General features: G+C 40.0%; 1 protein-coding gene across 1 annotated transcript in view; it reads left to right on the plus strand.

The window, feature by feature from the left end:
• The window catches only part of Pdhx (pyruvate dehydrogenase complex component X), a 66814-nt gene that overhangs the window by 3723 nt on the left and 45780 nt on the right, over positions 1–17311 (plus strand). The window contains exon 2 of the mRNA XM_005364085.2: positions 13320–13400. Coding sequence (XP_005364142.1) covers positions 13320–13400 — 81 coding nt within the window. The remainder of the gene's footprint in view (positions 1–13319; positions 13401–17311) is intronic.

Consider the following 17311-nt stretch of genomic DNA (forward strand, 5'->3'; position numbering starts at 1 on the left):
CCTAAGCTAGCATACTATGCCAAGCCCAAGCTAGCATATGATACCAAACCCAAACTAACATACTATACCAAACTCAAGCTAGCACACTGTACCAAACCCAAGCTAGCATACTATACCAAACCTAAGCTAGCATGCTACCAAATTCCCTTGTTTTGTATTGGGTAAACTAGTTCATGGATCAGTCTCCAACTTTGAGCTAATTTTTCACTAAAACATAAAATGAACCTTGATGGAGGTGTGGGCAAAGATTGTAAAGGCCGGAGATCAGGAAGGACTGGGATAAAACAGTGTCTTTGGGCATGAAGGGACTCTGCATTCCTGAAACCCTAGCAGCTGTGGTTCTCTGCTTAGGACCCATACAAGGTCAAGCCAGTCAACATTCCAGGAGGGGGTGGTGGGTCCACTTAGGAGCTTTTGACAGTTGACGCTGGTAGTAAGGAGAGTCCCTTTAGGATTTAGTCCTTGTGGGTCGCCCTCAATCCAGTGGATGGCCCCACACCCATGTCTATATGGGCAGCACAAATTGTACTCCATGGTTTTTTGTTGTTGTTGTTGTTGTTTTTTTTTAAAGACGTGTACCAGATGTTAGGAGGGGCTAGATGGTAAGGGGTGGATTAAGGAGTTAAGAGGGAGGAATAAGGGGTGAATCTGTTTAAAGTACAAAATTCTCAAAAAGTTAACACAAAATATATATTTAAAATGAACCTTGAGCAAAGTTTAGGAAGTGGGTTCAGAAGTAATGTATTATTTCTTGAGAGCTTCCCTTACACTGTGCAGTCTTCCCAGTAGTTAGCAGGAATAACTTCTCTGGTGTCACAGATCCGTGGTGTATGCTCTGTGACAAACCATCTGCCCTGACACCCAAGCTGCCTGTAGACAGCAGAGTAGCTCTAGCATGCTGACATTTTATTCACTGCGTGTCCATCCTAAGTGAGCACTGTGTGTTTTCTCTGTATCGGGAGTGAGACACACCTTAATAATTGCACTGTGAAGTAGTAGTTTAGTGACAGTTTTTAACATAATTTTGGATAAATGCTATTCTAGACTATATAAACAGTAGAAGAATTACGCAACATAGTTTGAAAATGTTTATTTCTTGCTATTGTCTGTTTCTAATTTGCCTTTTTAGTGTTCCCTTAAGCCTTACTTGCTTTTGACAGCAAAATGTGTAGACCCCGTGGCTCTGATGCATATGCCCATTTCTTTTGCTAAAGTAAGTGGAATGATGATTTCCTTTGTCCATGTTGCAATCCTGTAGAATAAACTGGGATCCAGGTAAAATTTTACTTTCTGGTTTAATACCAAGCAACCCAGCACAGAACTCTTCTGGAACTCTTGGAATATTCAGTATGAGGACATAGCTTCTACTCAATAAAACTATGCAACCCCTTCTAGCAGCCTTCTTTGAAATATGCATTGACTACCTCCTGAAAGTATGTGAAACAGTCAGCAAGCTGGTGGTGGAGGCAGGAGGATGGAGGGTTTATTTCCCTGTACTGAGGGATGGTGCTGGGGATATCAACAGATTGTCTAAAGGAAATGAGCTGTGTATGACCCTGGAGTAGGCAGTATATTTACCATGTCTGATAATTGTAAAGAACTTTTTTTCATTACTGAACCATATTTTAGGGGACACTGGCAAGCAAGCATTTAAGGCAGTCTTTGGGAGAGTTTACTAGCACTGGTTTGGAGAGGGGCACGAATCTTTTTGAAAACTGGCACAAAGTGCCCCACCTCTTAGAAAAAAGTGCACATTTGCAAAATTTTGTATTTCAAAGGGACCTGGATCCCACCACAATATACTCAAAAGTACCACCTAGCCTGTTTCCAAGGATACCTTGGCTATTTCCTATAGAAAGTATTTGTGCTGCTTTGCAAGCATACTAAATAAACCTGCAAGCAAGTAAGATATATTTTAATATAAAAGTTTCAATTGTAAATAAATGGCTAGGTCATCCATGTAGATAAGTGACCACAGTAAAGCCAATAAATTGGAAGTCTTGACTCAGATCTAGATGTGGGTTAAAGTCTCTCATGCATTTAGGATCATGAGACCACTTGTTCCTAAACATAAATACTTTGAGTTTTCATTTGCTCAGACTCTTCTCTCAAGTGAAGAATTTCCTTCCTTATTTAAATGCATCTTCCAAGTCTTTTTTATGTAATTGAGAGTTCAGATGGGAAATAGTGCTTTCTAAAAGGTAATTGGAGGAGGACTTAGTAAGTGACATTTTTGTGAATTCAAGGTGCTGTTTATTTAGAACAAGGTGCTTGTCTGTGCTGCCTAACGTGAGCCAGTTGGGGAGACCTCTGAGGTGCCGTGTCCTATAGTAAAGGATGCAGCCAGCCCCTGATGACCCCACAGGAAGCACAAGCTGCGGAAAAACTACACCGACTTCACTCTTCTCTCCTTTTAGTTTCCTGACTGTACTGCCCAATGGCTGAACTCAGCTGGAGGCCAAGTGCAAGGAAGCCAGTCTATGTAACCCACTCCGTGTAGTGTGGACAAAGACAAATGGCAGGCAGCCTATGTCATCGACTTCTTATCCTCAGCTCTTACACTTCTTTTCTCCCATCACTTTAGTATTTATACTAGTAACTACTGTATGATGTATGTATAAAAGTCCGCATGTTAAAGAGTGGAACAGTCTAAAGATGATGTCTATACTTGAGAAGTCAGTGTAGCTTTTGTGGAATGTATCTGTCAAACAATAACATAGACAGGATTTTATTCTGCAGCTCAGGCTGGCCTTGAGCTGATGATACGTGTCAAATATTCAGCCAAGATTTATTCTTTATGTAAAAGTAGGCAAGCATATCCATCTTCTATAAAACTTTGTTTCTGTCTTTAACTTTAAAATATCTCAGAATCATTTCTCTCCCCTCCCCTCTCTCCTCTCCTCCTCTTCCCTCGCTCCTCCTCCCCTCCCCTCTCCTCTCTTCTCTCCTCCCCTCCCCTCCCCTCTCCTCCCCTCCCCTCTCTCCTCTCCTCTCCTCTCCTCTCCTCTCCTCTCCCCTCCCCTCTCCTCTCCTCTCCTCCCTTCCCTTCCCCTCTTCTCCCCTCTCCTCACCCCTCTCCTCTTTTTTCTTTTCTTCACTGTCTTCCCCTCCCCTCTTCTCTCTCTCCCCTCCCCTTATCTCTTCTCTTCTCTTCCTAGATTTCTCCTACTTATTCTCTCTGTCCACAAGCTCCACCTATCCTTTCAGTGCCTGGCTATTGGCTGTTTAGCTCGTTATTAGACCAATCAGGTATCTTAGGCAGGCAAGGTGAAACAACAACACACCTTTTCCTAATTAAACAAATGCAGCAGAACAAATGTAACACACCTTTACACCGTTAAAGTAATATTTCGTAGCAGCACTAGACTCATATTTTTAATTATTATTCCTTTTACTTTTGACATGATTATGTCATTTTCTCCTTTCCTTTTTTCCTTCAAATCCTCCCATACACCCCCTCTTTTAAATTCATTTTCTTTTTTCATTAATTGTTACCTGCATATGTGTGTATGTGTGTTTATAAATATGAACTTCAGTACTTTGATAGCTGGACCTTGGTAGTCAGGAGGAGGGATTGACCAAATAAGGGAATGGACCTTGTGGGGTGAGCTTCAGGAATGTAATCTAATGTTTTCTAGCAAGACAGAGGGAATGGGCAGAAGAGTAAGACTTACCAGAACACGTTTGTTGGTGTGTAGAAAAGCTATTGACTTGTGCAAGCTGATTCTGTATCCTGCCACATTGCTGAGTTTATTATTTCTAGTAGTTTTCTGCTAGAAGTTTTGGGATCTCTAATGTATTGTATCATGTCATCTGCAGATAGGGATAGATTGACTTCTTCTTTCCCTATTTCTATCCCTTTAATTTATTTCTCTTGTCTTATTGCTCCAGCTAGTACTTCAGGCATAATATTGAAAAGGAGTGGGAAAATGATATCTTCGTCTCATTCCTGACTAAAGTAGAATTGCTTCAAACTTTTTCTCTATTTAGGATGATATTAGCTGTGGGTTTCTCATACATAGTTTTTATTATGTTGATATATAGTCCCTCTAGTCCTAAATTCTCTAAGAATTTTATCATGAAAGCATGTTGGATTTGTCAAAGGCTTTTTCTGTTGTCTGTTGAGGTGATCATATGATTTTTGTCTTTAAGTTCATTTATTACTTTTTCAATATCCTCATTTGCTTTGGGTTTGTTTAGGTTGCTGCCTTCTTGGTATAATGTTGGTGGTTTGGTTGAATCTAGAAATTTATTCTTTGTTTTTTTTTTTTAAAGATTTTCCAGCTTATTGAAATACAAGTTTTTAAAGTAGTTCTTTGTAATAATATGAAAAACTTTTTGGTGTCTATTGTAATGTTTCCCTCCCTGTTTATTTATGATTCTGTTAAATTAAGGCTTTGCTTTCTTTCATTTGGTTAAGTTGGGCCAAGGGTCTGTTTATCTTCTCATAGAATCAGCTCTTAGATTAATTGATTCTTTGATTTGGTTTCTTTGATTCTTTTTCATTGATTTCTGGTTAAGGATGTGGGCATTCTGGCTGGCAGCTGACTCTTTATGTAGGTTCTGGAAATCTGAACTCAGGTCCTCATGTTTTAGTGCTCTACCAACTGTGCCATCTCCTCAGCCCTTCTTTTTGACTTATCAATAACTGGTTAATTATATTCTTTTTTGGAGACATAGTCTCTTGTTTTTCCAGCTGACCCTCAATCGTTAATGCACTCAGTAGTAAAGGATAATCTTGAATTTCTGGGACACAGGCATGCATCACTGTGTCCAATGCTAATATACTTATTTTATAAATCTATAAAATATAGCTGGGGGTTGCATAAAAATTTCTCAGATGCAAGGGGATGGTGAATGGGAAAATTTTAAGCCATACTGTGGAAGTCTATACAGCCACCCCATCATACTGCTGCAACTTGAAGACTCACTTGACATTCATTTCTCTGCCATCTGTGTTTTAGCTAAACTAGCCACAACTGCCATGTTTTCTTTGCATAAGGGTTCCTTTATCTGCTGTATCTTTTCTCTTCCCCTTGCCTTGCTTTGTTGCCTAACAAAGATTTCTTTTAAGTTTATGTCATAAAAAATCACATGTAACATAAAAGTTTTCATTTTAACTATTGAGGTCCTGTTTTAATGAATTGACATTGTCGTGTAGCTGTCATTACCGTTTGACTTTTAGTTATGGTAGCTAGTAGTGTGATAGCATTGAAGGTAGATTTGCTAATGATTTTAATGAGAGATGCAGTTAGCATCAAGATGAAATAGAGCAGGTACAGAAGTTAATGAACTTGAACTGTCAGAATATGGCTGGATGATGGGAAGAGTTTAGGCTGGGAAGGCAAAAAGCCACTTGTGACTCCAACTCTCATTACTCTAGAAAGAAATTGTGATATTCTGGGATACTGTAAGATATTTCAGTATACTTATCCAACTATCTGGATACCTTTGGAATTCATCTTCTAAGTATCTGTCAAAAATACACTGCCTGTCAATAATACTTAGTTGAGACTTAGTCTTCTCCAACGCCCATTGTAAAGACTTTACATGCATTACCTCACTTCTTTATAAAAATCTGTATTGTGATTTTACAAAAGAGGAAGCTGAGGTACAAATAATAAATAACTTACAGGTGAAGGAACTGCAGTTTGACACAGGTAGTTTAGTCCTACTCCATTCTTGTGCCTTTAAAAATTATTTATCAGTATGTGTATACTTGTTAAATAAGAAAACATTTCATTTAGTACAGTAATACACACTATATTAGTATTATGTTTATTAGTGCAATAATGCATATGGCCAAACACCAATAGAGGCTTATAACCCTGGAGTAGATCTCTGCCCCTTCTCCAGTCAACTTCTTTAAAAGTTACAGGTTTGACTCGAAACTTTTTTTCTGTCATTAGACAATCTTCTTTGCATTTAGACATTGTGGATAATTTCTGAACAGTAGAGTCCTCACTTTTTGCTACTCAGTATTTTTATTTTGTATTAGTTTATTTTATAGATATTGCTTGTACTAAACTATATTGTGTCCCAAAGGACCATGATCAAGCCCATATTTTAAAAGCTTTGTTTTGCATTCCCTGCAGGAATTGCTGTCTTGCAAAACATTTTTGACTCCGTAAAAGTACATCAGCTAATGTTTTGGTTGACTTTAATTTTTCATTTCTGTGTGATAATTAGACTCGATACGCATAGATAGGTAATCTTCAAACACTTCAAAGACATACACAATACGGTGTTTAAATGTTTTAATAATTTACAATTCTCTTGACTGAGACACAACTGCTCCTGGCAGCACTGATCTACTCTCAAGACAATAGTGGGCACCAAAAACACTTTATAATGAAGTTTGCTTTCTTCTTGGCAAAACTGGAAAAATTGGGCAAAGCACTGTCCTTGCCTAGACTGCTAATAGTAAGCACACTGTCCAATCTGGAAAATCAGGATGCAAGGATAAATGACTACTAAACATTGTCAAGACAGAGCAGGACAGTCTTTTGAATTTTCATGCTTCTGAAATTGGTCTGTCAGATATTCTAGACCTGTAGCCAAAGTTGGTTGCCTCAACGTTTCAGAGATACTTTGGGTGACTGTTCAGGTAGCCAACTGTTTCTGTCATTTCTTGCATCTTTTGGAAGTCACTTGCATGCATTTTTTGCTAACTCAGGTAATATTATTTTCCATCTCAGGTCTTTGATAGGGCTGAAGACTAGATAGTCACAACTACTGTCTTCTCATATCTTAGCTAAGGCATATTAGGTCCAAGACTTAGACTCTTCAGGATAGGACAGCTATTGGAATAATATGTTATTTGCCTGTTACCTATAGCCTGGACATTTAGTATGTGTTTCTTGCTTGATATTGTTCTTGCTGGTTGTAGTTCTATTTTTGTATATGTTATTACCCTTTCTTTCTCCTGTACAATACTTAATAATTATTCTTATTGTATATAGTTTTGTATTAGGTTCAGAACCTTCTTATTTAGACAAAAAGGGGAAGTGTTGTGCTAATTGATTCCGCCAGTAGTTTTGGGGTTCCGGCCTTAGGGCGTGGCTTCTTGTCTGGGTATGTGATCTCTTAAAAGGAGAGAGATCTTAAAAGGAGAGAGACAGGAGTCACTGCTCCCTTGGGTTGTGAAGACCTGGCCAGGCAGTGTGAAGCAGCGTGTGGTAGGTCCCCAACTTCCTTGGTCCCAACTCTGTGAGTTTGTTTTTCCCCAAAGCACCCCTTAATAATTGTGTGTGTGTGTGTCTGTGTCTATGTATGTATGTATGTATTTGGAGTTTTTGTTATACAGATTAGGTAGGTTGAACCTAAATAAATTCCAAAGGCCCCTTCTTAATTCCCTCCAGAGAAAGGACTCTCTGGTGTGCTGTTAAACAGGAATGGGGTGGTTACCTAGTTCTGAACTGAGACACCTGAGCACCATCTCCTCCCTGTTCACAGACTCCTCCCTGATATAGGATGCAGCTTTGTAGGGTCTTTTTAGTCGGTTTTTAGGCAGCTGTTTACTTTTCTACTTCCAAAGTTGGATGCCATTGTTCTCCATTTTCTTATTGGCTTCTGTTTTCAAAATGACAAAAACGAGGACATTTTCCCTCAGTGTTAGGTAAGTTTTGGGAGAGGGAGTGAAATTCTATAAATGTATTCCAAAACTTATTTTTAGGAACAATTAAAGGTCCCTGTAGTAGCTAACATGACTGACTAGAACTGAACAGCTGTTGTCATTTGGAGTACGCTGTTTTTGTCTTTGCTATGTGCAGACAGTAGGTAGCAGCTGGATAGCATGTATTACCGTTGTCTTTGGAGCATCGCTAGCATGCCAGCCGAGGCCTGGAGCAGCTGTTTCGTACCTGCTGCCGTACGTTTGTCTCTGTCACAGGCTGTGGACGTACTAGCACCACAGCAGAATAGTGCGACGCAGTCATTTGTTTTAAAGTGACACAGAAATCGTCTTTATTCACTGCTGCAGGCTGTTTTTTTCTCCCTGAGACAGGCTGCAGTCTTACTGTTCCCTGTTGTGGGTTTAAATCACCTGCCCTTCATTCGGCTGTGTTCCATTCAGCCTGCAGATGGCAGCATTGCTTTATTTGTACAGCAGAGTTGCTGCATTTTCCCAGTGAGTTCCTGCCAGGTCTGAGCTAAGAAAGCACTGGGCTGTTTGATTTTTGTCTTTGTCTATTCATCTCATGGTTTTTCTGTGCCTAGGTAACAGTTCGGTGAGTGGCTGGAGAGTGCCACTTGACTGTACCGTCTGTAGACTCCCAATGGCCTTAATTACTTTCATTATTGTCGTGGAGCTTAGATCTGCTTCACAGTGACTCCACAAAGCAGTTTGCTCTGCAGTTTTATTTTAAGAGTTTGTTAGATTAATTTCTCTGTTAATCTAGTGATGTTTTAAAACTCCTGTATATATCATGAATTTAAATCCTCAATATATTTGATTTTGCTGAAATACTAGTTTTGTTGCCAGGATAAAAAGATACATTAAGAAAAATAAGTTAGAATCAGATTATTATGCCACATTTAAAATTAAACTCAGAATTTTGTTGAAGGAAAATTGACAGAACAGATTTGAAGAACTGAAGAAATTACCTCAACTTGGTGATGATTTGTTGAGACAGTTCGTATTGTACATCGGACAGCAGCATCCCAAGCGATTGTCATTTTTGTGCTGTTCTTCTGAGGCAGAGAGATAGGAAAATAGGTTTAATAGTTTGTGAGACATTTTCTCTTAAAAGTTAGTGTGTCAGAGTAAGATTCTAGAAACATGCAGCACTGGGATCATCTTAATATTAACTCACTTGCCAGCCAGTTAGAAATATTCTAACTGGTTTATAAAAAGGGGCAAGCATTGCACTGCTACAAAAGGTTAAATTCTAGCAAAATATTAAATATGTTTAAGTATCATTTTAAAGAAACTGGTATAACCAGTTGAGCAAACTCCTGACCGGCTTTGTCCTCACGTTTGCTGTCCTCACTGGTCCTTAGGCAAGTTGATATTAGTAGGAGATGGCTGGTGCGCCTTTCACAGCCTTCTCAGTCTGGCGGGAGCAGTGAAGAAGTGTTTGCCGGAATGAAGGAGGAGGCCGTCAGTGCTCCCTCATGAAAATGACATGGCGTAGCTGCAGGTTAATTCCACTCCAGGGAGCCAAAGAAGCATGTGCTGTTTTCATAGTGTTGATAGCAGCCACAAAGGGCAGGTAGTGGTTATGTGTAGGCCTGATCCCTAAAGCCTGCTTTATTATTGCATATTTAACTTTCTCCAGCAGAAAAAAAAAATGTTTGGGAAAGAAGTATGCAATATTCTAATCCAAAGAGGATCTATTAGAATGAAACATGTGTTCTTGTTAATAAATTAATGTGCATGCTTTGAAATGGCATTTTAGCAGGAGAGTCTGCAACTGCTCAGTTAGAATCAAAGCGTGTGGCACATCTGTAGTAAGCCTGCAGTCAGTCCACAGACAGTGCTGAGTAATGACCACATCCAGAATATGCGTGCTTGCCTTTGTCGCCTTCATGGAGAGGACGGCTAGTGATCTGCAGCAGCAGCCTGCGTTTTCTTGTCCTTACTCAAAGATGCAGTTCCAGCTCTCCACAGACGGTGACTGTGTGAAGAGTGCCTACGATTTTTATTTTAATTTTAAAATAAAACTTTTGGAGCTATTGATGTTGTACTTTGGGAAATAAAGCTTAATAAATGCAGACATTTCATAATGCAGTCTTTAATGGGAGGAGCAGTGGGAACGTGAATGTCTCTTAGATGAGCCGCTGCCGTAGAAAATACTAATGAGAGTCGTCATGGCGTGGCATCTGAGCCAAGTGTGGAAATACTGAAGAGTCTGTCTTGAGAACTGATTTAATATTTGTCGTAAACTGGGATCCGATTGTGAGAACGCTGTGTCTTTTTATTTCACCTCTCTGAAGTGGAATTCTAGAGGGCGGATAAATATATTCATGATCATGACATCCTGCCCCATTATGCCAGGCTTGAACTTTTAATAAGAACAATATATGGGGACTTTTTTTGTTTTGTTTTGAAGCTGAGCTTTTCAGAGAGATACTCACTTCTTATTTAGAAGTAAGGGTGATTGTGCTTTCTTATTTTCCAAGCACATTTGTCCCTGAGTTTAAAAAATAAATGTTTTTATAAACGTTCTTTGGGCAGGTGTCTTTGTTTAGCAAGCTGTGAAAAAGGTAATCAGTACCCACCATAATCAGAGATTAAAAACTTATTAACTTCAAAATGTGTTCCATGTATTAGATTTTGAACTCTTGCTGAAATTTTCATAGCTATGAGTGTGTAGTCATTACAGTTTGAAATTAGACTTGCATTACTAATGTTCTGTAGGTCAGCATTCACACTCATGCATGTGTGTGCGTGTGTGTGTTTTCTCTAAGAAGACGCCTACTTCAGTTGACCTAAGACTTGGATGGTCTCTGAAGGTAACAGTATTGAGGTGGTACTTACTCTCTATTATTTCTACCTATCTTGAATCCTAATGTGCTGCTTTTAGTGAGCAAAGGTCCGTTTTACTAAGGAAAAGACTTTTAGAGCTGTTGTGTAGCTGTAATTTGCATCTCAACTAGTGTTCACTTGGGATTGAAATGAAATGACTAGTGATGGTGAAGGAAAGCCAGAGTGGGCAGGAGTTGAATGGTCTGTGTTCTCTAAACTTTCCAAATAAGAATGCTTTAATAATTAATTTGGAGTTAAGAGACCCATTGAATCTATTTACCCGTCATATTTTTTTGTTACATTTTTGCTTTATTTTGTGTGCATGGGCATTCTAACTGCATGTATGTTTGTGTACCCACATGTATGCCTGGAGCCACGAGACCAGAAGAGGTCATCAAATACTCTGGAACTAGATAGAGTTACAGACGGTTATAAGCTGTCATGTGGCTTCTGGGATTTAAACTCGGGTTCTCTGGAAGAGCGGCAAGTGCTTTTAACCACTGAGCTAGCTCTCCAGCCCTATTTACATCCGTCCTAGTACACTTGAGATTAGCAGCTCTCTGCTGCATTTGAAACACTCCTTACCAGATGTAAAAGTGCTTTCTTCATACTGCAGGTCTTTATGCCCAAGGTAAAGGTATACTAAGTGTTTTGTTAGACTTAGGAAGAGTGCCTGCGTGGAGTCGATATGTCTGGTTTGCTATGGTTGATTTCTTGGTGACTAGGCTACCCATAACCATTGGTTAACTGATGAATTGCATTAAGGGGCATTAAGGGGCATTAAGGGACACAAAGTGCCATAGTATGATAGGGGCCAGCCTTGAGTTAGGCAAGAAAACTAAACTCTCTTACCATGAGCTGCAGCTTCTCTTGGAAATGGGAATGCTGCCAGGGAGTGGTGGCCCATGCCCTTTATTCCCAGCACTCAGGAGGCACAGGCAGGCAGATAGATCTCTGTGAGTTTGAGGCTAACCTGGTCTACAGAGCGAGTTCCAGGATAGCCAGGGTTATTTGTTACATAGAGAAACCCTGTCTTGAAGAACCACAAAAAAAAAAAAAAAAAAGGAAAGAAAAGAAAAGAAAGAAGATAGGGAAGGGGAATGTTGATAAGGGAATGCTGTGTAGACCTCCTTGGGCTATTATGATGGTCATTCCACATTTCTCGCTCTTTAACACTGATATCTGTGGTGATATTATGTTTGTGTTTTAGCAAATAAAGCTAAGCCACTGGAGGCCAGGGAGTGGTGGCGCACACCTTTAATCCCAGGACACTGGAGTCTGAGGCAGGCGACCTCTGTTAGCTCAAGGCCACCCTGGGCTACACAGGAGATTGGTAAAAGAGAAACAGAGTTCACCCAAAGGTGATCCCAGCACTGGGGAGGTGGAGATGGGATCAGTATTGCTGGGCAGAGAGGGAAATATAAGCTTGGAAGAGACAGGAACTCAGATGCAGTCTGAGGATTGCCCATGCAGTCTGAGGACAGGATCGCCCCTTCAGTCTGAGCACTGGTAGAGAGAGGTAAAAGTCTCTAGTGGCCTGCTGCACTACTTCTCTGACCCTTCAGCTTTCACCCCCTAATATCTGACTCTGGGTTTTATTTATTGAGACCAACTAGAATTCATGCTGCAGATACCAGTTAAAAGTCAGGTGAATGGAGATCAGATGGATAGGTAGAGTCTAAGCACTGGCTTGGCCAGAATAGGGAATGGCTTACTATCTGAGCCCATCTGTGGATGGACTTCTCAGTATAGCCCTGTATTTAGACTTTGGGCTTTTGGTTGTGGGCGGGAGGTTGTGTGTGAATTGCTGCCTCGAGTCCACAGAGCCTCATGACTGGAACAGGAAGAAATGTACCTGTGGATCTGCCTCTGAAAGAAGAGTGATACTACCCAGCCCATGGAAGACCCAAGAGGAGAACACACATTTCCTATACCCAATTATTCTTCAAAGAAATGACGACATGGCTCCTTGTTTTCCCTGGTCTTTCAGAGAGGACTGAAAATGCCTTTACCATGAAGCCACAGGCGTTCTCCATTTGAAACTAGAGTAAAATCAATTAGGTTTCCAAAAGGAAATTTCTGATCCCCTTAAACATTTGTGCTAAATCCTTTTGCTTATAACCCTCTAACATCAAGAGAAAAGGAAACCATATTCGGTCCTGTTTACATTTGAAATGTATGGACTGTGTTGCAGTCCTTGAGTTCATTGGGAAAAAGACATTTTATGGGAGACTCTGGGGATAACATTTGTTACTCTGGTATTTTACTGGAATAACTTTCATATAATTTATAATATAAAAGTCACGAGGTTTTTCAATGAGGTCCTAAACAGTGAAGACTCTTGGGAAGGGTGCTGAGTGATTATGTAGTGTCTCCTTTAGATGTCTAAGGAGAAAGCAGTTCCTTAGCTATGCTTCACTAGGAGATTTCATGGGTCATGTGTGCATTTTTAGATCACCTATTGGGATCTGAGGTCTGCTGAACCCCTTAGATTTTCCTGCCCAATCACCCTGACAAGGCTGATGGTCCTGCTCATTCTTACTGACAACATCAGTTGCAGATTGAATAGCGTAGAATTAGAAGAAATTAAAGCAACTAGGTTCTTAATGTCTGATCCTACAAAATAATAATTTTGTAGGACATTAAAACCTTGTCTTGGTTTTGTTTCATGCCTTTTGGTCATGAAAAAGGAGCTGAAAGTATTCTAAATATTTAATTATTTGTTAAAAAAAAAAAACCTATGGTTTTGTTTTTTCCATAGTCACTTCTCAATAGACTGAGGCACAGTGTGTGTGTGAGAGAGAGAGAGATATGTATGTATTTTGGTTAATATCTTCTGTTTTCATTTCAGCGGATCCTATTAAGATCCTAATGCCATCGTTGTCACCTACAATGGAACAAGGGAATATTGTGAAGTGGCTAAAAAAGGAAGGTGAGCAATGTGTTCCTGATATCTTCCAGTGTCTTCCAGCTTGCTTATTGGATCATTTTGTCCCCATTGCACCATGTATTTAATGTAATTCATGATATAAAGGAAATGTGTTGCTTTGCTGGTTGGTGTAAACTGATATAAATAAAAGCTTCCCATATTGGTGTATGGAGTTTTCTAGCTTAACCATCTCTTTTCACTTCACATGATGGTGAATGCTTCAAGGCTTCCCCTTTCAGCATTTAGTCCTTTTTATGGGAAGTTGGGAGGTGCTCTCATTAGAAAGGACAAATAAATAAGAATATAACGAAAACTCTTAATGAAACACCTGCAGCAGTGTGGGAGTATAGTTACTGGGCCCTAAGGCTCTGAAATTAAAACTGTGATTGGTGCTTCAAAACACAGACTGGTGGAACTGGATAGAAAATGGGGCAGTAAATACTCACAGATGTTTTGAGTTTGAAAACCACACAATTTTAGATTCATTGTGTTGTGTCAAGACTAAATTACAAATAAGTTAGATACTATATAAATATTTGTTGCAGATACTAGGAAAACACTTGATAGATTCCTTTATAGCTGATAGTGTTATAAATTCCCTGCCTCTCAGAATCTATAGACAAAAATGGGGAAAAAGTATTAAATTTGCTAAAAAAAAAATTTTTTTTGTAGAGCTTGAGAAAGTGCTTAGCAGTTAAAAGCACTGGCTGTTCTTCCAGGGGAGAAACTCAGGTTTGAGTTCCAGCACTCACATGGTAGCTCACAACTATCTGCAACTTCAGTTCAAGGGAATACGACTCTTTTTTCTGGCCTCCATGGGCACCAGGAACACACATGGTACACAGGCATGCTTGCAGGCAAACTGCTCATAATAATGATGATGGCGATGATGATAATGTGCTTGTATGACAGAAAACATTGTAAACCAAATAAAAAGAATCTAGTGACAACTTGAAAAAAAGAATATTTGTGGTTTATATCGTGAAGTATAAATACTCCTAAAAAAAATTCAATATATAAACAAGTGGGTCCAGAAGAAAGGTTCTAAATTGCTCTTAAATGTGGGTCAAAATATGTTTACTGATAAAGTAAATGAGTAAGTGCTACGGAAATAATCATGTTTCTCTGTTATATACAGAAATGTAGACGTTTGACATTTGATCAGTGGATGGAACTGTGGAAGTGGGTGCCCTCAAATATTCAGAGGGCAAAATAGTCTAAGCACCAAGAATCTACAATGTCTAGAAAGATTACTTTTATATTTACTCTTTGGCCCTGCAACCCTACTTCCAGGGACTTATCTCAGTGTTACACTGGTAAGAATAAGACAAAACACACCACACGTAAGGCTGTTTATTACAACCCTGTCTGTTTACAGTAAGAGAAAATGGAGGAGCCCAAAGGGTGGTGAGGATGAGAGCCATTGGCTAACTTTTACAGTGTCTATAACTGTGTAGTGAAGTATATAGTCTCTCCCTTCCATGTTGTGCAGTGATGGCCAGTGAAAAATAGCAGGGTAGAGATGAGGGTAGTGTGGTTCATCAAAAGAGGAACGGTGGTGCCCAGACTTCAGCCGCCAAGACTGTGGGTAGAGTCAGTGGTAGAGCACTGCCTAGCAGGTGAGAGGCCCTGGAATTAGTGCTGGGAAAGGATAAGTGAAAAGCTTAAAAGCAGCAAGTGGTTGTGATGGAGAGTACGGGGCGGGTGTGTGTGTGTGGAGGGGGTGACAGGAAGGCCTGAAGGTAGATGTCTCTGAGTATAGCTTTGCTTTTCTTCTTGTCTTTGGAAAAATACATATTTTGCATGATCTTAAAACAAATTTAAAATGTAAAAAAGCCCTAATATTGAGTCAAATTGAAACAGGTGAATCTGATCATATATCTGGTTGCAGGGAATGCTGTTTTAAATGTCAGTGAAGTTGCCTATAAATACCTAATAGACTAGCTAAAGGAGCTCTAGAAACAATCCTGAGGGTGAGTGCTTACACCATGATGGTTGGATTGGTGGTATGAATGGCAGACTCATATTTTTTTTACAGAATAAATCAAAGGAGTAGTTGAGGTTGTGGATCTCGGAACCCTGATTTTGGTGTGGGTCACAGACAAAAACCAATGAACAAGAGCAGAGGTTAGAGAAAGACCCCATGACAGTAATTTTCAAGGCCTTTCCTGGAAATGTGTAGAAACAAGGACCAACCTAGAAGTCATGAGCACTAACTACCATAAAGCATCACACTGCAGTCTGTTAAGGGCCAGTGCCCACTGCAGTGAGTGACGCTCTGGGGAGCATGCTGCTGCCAGAGCAGGAAATATGCTCAGGAAGTGAGGTACGAACTTAAGAGGGTGTGGGAAGTCCTTTTGTCTATGTGTTACTTTTATTGGTTAATGAATATATCAAATGAGTTTGATTGTTGGTGATACTAAGTTGTTAAGAATGCTTGATACAAAACTGTCTTTAAAGGTGTGTAGTAGCCATTTTACCAGACCTCAAGTGTCTAGCATGGTGCTTAGAAATGAAAGACAGAATTTCTAGACCAAGGAGATGAGTGTGCTGTGGCTCTTATGACAGACAAGAGGGAAGGTACCATGGATGTAAGGGGAGCTGGGGAAGACTCTGTGTGTTCTGGGCCCTGCTTTCCTTTTCCATCTTTTTGTCATGGTTCCATTGGTAGTTAAGAGTAACCCTTCCAGATACTGGCCACTGGCCAGTGTCTTACTACACGCTGTCTAGCTATCCTCCCTCCTCTTTATTCATGCTCCAGCATTTGAAGGAAAGAGGACAGATCTTTAGTCTGTATTCAGACTCTGTAGGTATTCAGAAAAATTGTAGGCAACCAGGTTCATTCTCTAGTATTTGTCTTGAGAGCTGGTCAGGTAGGTGTTAAGAGGACAGAGGAGGGAAGAGCAAGTAGCTCGCTCTGGGAAGACCTTTGAGGTTGTCCCCGTGTGATGTAGATGTCCAGTCTAGTATTCAGTGAATATAGTGTATGCAGCGTTGAGGGCATGGACAGAGATTCTGACTCTTGTAGTTATGTTCGGACTCCTGGAAGTCTCGTGTTCTTAATGTCACTCTGCCATTGATTATAAGTGTGGAGACCAGGAAGAGAAATATGCTGGCATCCAGCAGGATTCACGTTCCAAAGAGGAGGTGTGGCGTCTGCAAGGGGATAGAGGCTACTAACACAGTACGAGGGAAGATCAGATGGCTGTCCATCACACCTTTTATGCGCAAAGATTAAATGGGAGGAAGGGAGTAAGTGAATTGGATTGAGGAAGCTGAATTGACCTTGACAAGATAATAGGTACCAGTTGTATATTAATGGGAGGGTCACAAATTCCTCTTGCCAGAGATAAGAATGACTCCTTTTTTAATAATCAGGAACCCACTTCAAGACCCTGAGGGAATAGAGACTTTTGTCTAATGCCTGACTTTGGGAAAAAAACTTTCCTCTGAGGTCCAGACAGTCCATTATAGAATATTGCTTTTTAGGGGTGTGTGAGAGGCTTAGTTTATCCAAATAGCTAAAGCTTAAAAGTGAGTAAAGATGAGGCTAGACAAATATTACTGTGAACCTGAGTAGACTTTAAAAATTTATAAATCTTGATTATCAAATATGTCTTATTTATCAAGCATCTTATTTATCTACATTTCTAGCCTCTTGGTGTTAACTAATATGGAAGTAGGCAAGGTTATCATGCCATATGGTTCCATGGTGGCAGGGATTTTTTTTTTCCAAAGAATTACTTTGTTTAAAGAAGCTGCCATTTTATACATTTTCATCCTTCAAAGTCCTCACAAAGTTTCCCAAGGCACCGAGAACTCTCAGAACAAATGGGAGGCTTGTTAAAGTGAGAGTAGGGGTGTGCTGGGGAACTGAGACCCACAGTCAGAGTGCTGGGGAACTGAGATCCACA

Source organism: Microtus ochrogaster (genome assembly GCF_000317375.1).
Source record: "Microtus ochrogaster isolate Prairie Vole_2 chromosome 14 unlocalized genomic scaffold, MicOch1.0 chr14_random_1, whole genome shotgun sequence".
Taxonomy (NCBI): Eukaryota; Metazoa; Chordata; class Mammalia; order Rodentia; family Cricetidae; genus Microtus; species Microtus ochrogaster.